We start from the raw sequence: 2,334 nt of genomic DNA on the forward strand, positions 1-2,334 counted from the left end.
TCAAAAACATATGTATGACTATTTTTTCTAACCCTCAGGGTCATCAAGTACACTATTTCAGAGTATTTTTTTACGTTCTTTCTTGCAAGGTGATCCCAAAGCTCATGAGAAGATTGATAATCAGCTTGACAGGATTAAATAATAATTGTTAGCATCTGTATCAAAAGGATACGATATGTATGACTATTTTTTCTAACCCTCAGGCTCATCAAGTACACTATTACAGAGTATTTTTTTACGTTCTTTCTTGCAAGGTGATCCCAAAGCTCATGAGAAGATTGATAATCAGCTTGACAGGATTAAATAATAATTGTTAGCATCTGTATCAAAAGGATACGATTTGTTCCAAGCAACTCTATCAAAAGGACGCAAGATTTGTAATTGATTTTATGATGTATGCTCTAGTAAAATTGTATTTGAATTTTCTAAATTATCATAATTTTATTAAGAACTTTTTAGCTATCCAATTGATATTTCAGGTTACAGTTTTTTTTCAATGATTGAGAACATATAGAAATTTCCAAGTGTGAACCCTATTTTCTATTCACAAGTATAGATTTCCCTGTTTCGTGGGTTTGCATTCAGTATGAATGCTACTACGCTGTAAAGGTAGCCATGAGCAATCCATGTTCTGGTCTTTGAGGATTCACAACACTACATGGTTAGGATCTCCCAAATATAGAACAATTCTATAAACTGTAAATGTTAGCACTTTTAGTTGAGGAATCGAGCCTTAATGTATAATAGTTATCCCATAAATACTCAGTAGGCCATGGACAATCTTCTTTCCAGAGAACACTGCAACATAGCAGGGTTATACTCTTTCACACTCTCATTTAAGCTGGCACGGAAGTAGAGAAACACGAAGAAGTCACTTGTAGAAAGTTGTGACATGTTTACATCTACACCATGTTGTTCAATCTCCTCAATCATTCTCCCAAAGCATTTTGGCCTTGTCATGCCGGTAATACTAATCACAACTTCCCTGCCATATACGCCCACATCCACCTCAACCTCTCTATTCTTCTCCGTTGTTTTCTCATGCCATTCATTTGCTCTGAGACGGTCTCTCCGTTGCCTCAAATTGAATACGTCTTCCTGCAATTTCTTAATGTAATTACTGGCTTCCTCATACAACCCACATCTATCAACCTGCAAATAATACCCCCCAAAAAAAAACTGATCTCAGCATAGTCTCCAAGAGAAAATATAATTCGCATGGAAGAGAAAGGAAAAATCTGATGCAAGATTCTACAATAAAATGGTAAATTGTCCAGCGGCTTAACCAGCACACTGGAAGCTTGAATAATAGTGGTTTCCAGTGGGCCCAGCCACTATTAGCCAATAGCCTGACCCCAATGCATAACAGTGGCGCCAAGCTATTGGCCAAGAGTGGCTGGGCCTACTGGAAGCTACTATAATTCAATGTTTCCAGTGTGCCCATTAAACTTGACTGTAAATTGTGAACTTCAAATTTAACACATAATAATAATTAATCTCAACAAATAATAATAATAAATAATTTACATTTCAACCCATGAACAGAGGAACCTGATTTCAAGAATTACCTTTGGAGTTGAAGTGGGTATAAGTGACTGCAATTTGGCACAGAGGAATTTCATTCTATTCCTCCTCATTTGCTCAGCAACCACATTGGTTTTCTTATTTGCAGGTTCGATTTCATAGCAGAGACCTCCAAAAGCACAATCTGGTTTGCGTTTTCTGGAGAGAGTAGGAAGAAGGGCTTCGCCATGGGAAGACTGCGAGTAAAGCTCCATTTGAAGATGCAGACATTTGGGGGCATTTGGGTATGTTTTATAGGATTTGATCCAGACATGGGTCAACCCAAAACATCCGCGTTGCTCAACGCTGATTTGCATTTTGAGGGGGAATACGCATTGACTGCTATACCAGTAACCATTCCCTACTCTCTTTCATTTTCACTGTTCCTACGCGACATGTCTTTAAACGCAGCACCATGAAATTCACGTGTTTTTATTCGGAAACGTCCTCAGGGTTTTATATATTTTCTAAGCCTGTGGTCCCATGGAGGGGCCTATCCATTTACCTTATAGGTACTTGCCTTGAAGCAGTTGGATTGTAGGAATTGTGGATCTATTTCATTTGAGAGTTTGTTTTTAAAAACAAGGGGACCGGTCCTTACAACAGACCAACTGATTTGAAGATTTTGTTAATATTCAATCAGTTCTTTAAATAAATAAATAAATCTACATAGTCAAATTCAAAAGAAATAATGAGATTGTATATACATATTTCTTAGTTTCCTCCTTAAATTCAAATCAAGTTTTATGATTTATCAAGACAATATAGAGT

At 36.9% G+C, this 2,334-nt stretch overlaps 1 protein-coding gene across 1 annotated transcript; it reads right to left on the reverse strand.

Annotated features, from left to right (window-relative positions):
- Window positions 1-513: 513 nt before the first annotated feature.
- LOC149535353 (uncharacterized) lies at window positions 514-1,780 on the reverse strand. Its single transcript, XM_089806591.1, has 2 exons — window positions 1,569-1,780; window positions 514-1,152 (listed from the first exon to the last, which is right to left on the reverse strand). Exons 1-2 carry the CDS (start codon window positions 1,776-1,778, stop codon window positions 763-765), a joined length of 600 nt encoding a protein of 199 aa, XP_089662717.1. The 5' UTR covers window positions 1,779-1,780; the 3' UTR covers window positions 514-762.
- Window positions 1,781-2,334: the final 554 nt, after the last annotated feature.

Source organism: Cupressus sempervirens, chromosome 10 (assembly GCF_028749045.1).
Source record: "Cupressus sempervirens isolate cs-2001-9-10 chromosome 10, ASM2874904v1, whole genome shotgun sequence".
In the NCBI taxonomy this organism is placed as follows: domain Eukaryota; kingdom Viridiplantae; phylum Streptophyta; class Pinopsida; order Cupressales; family Cupressaceae; genus Cupressus; species Cupressus sempervirens.

Coding starts and splice junctions, on each gene's coding strand:
- LOC149535353 (XM_089806591.1), bottom strand. CDS start 1,778: ATGGAGCTTTACTCGCAGTCTTCCCATGGCGAAGCCCTTCTTCCTACT. Junction 1,153..1,568: donor TACCCACTTCAACTCCAAAG/GTAATTCTTGAA, acceptor TATTATTTGCAG/GTTGATAGATGTGGGTTGTA.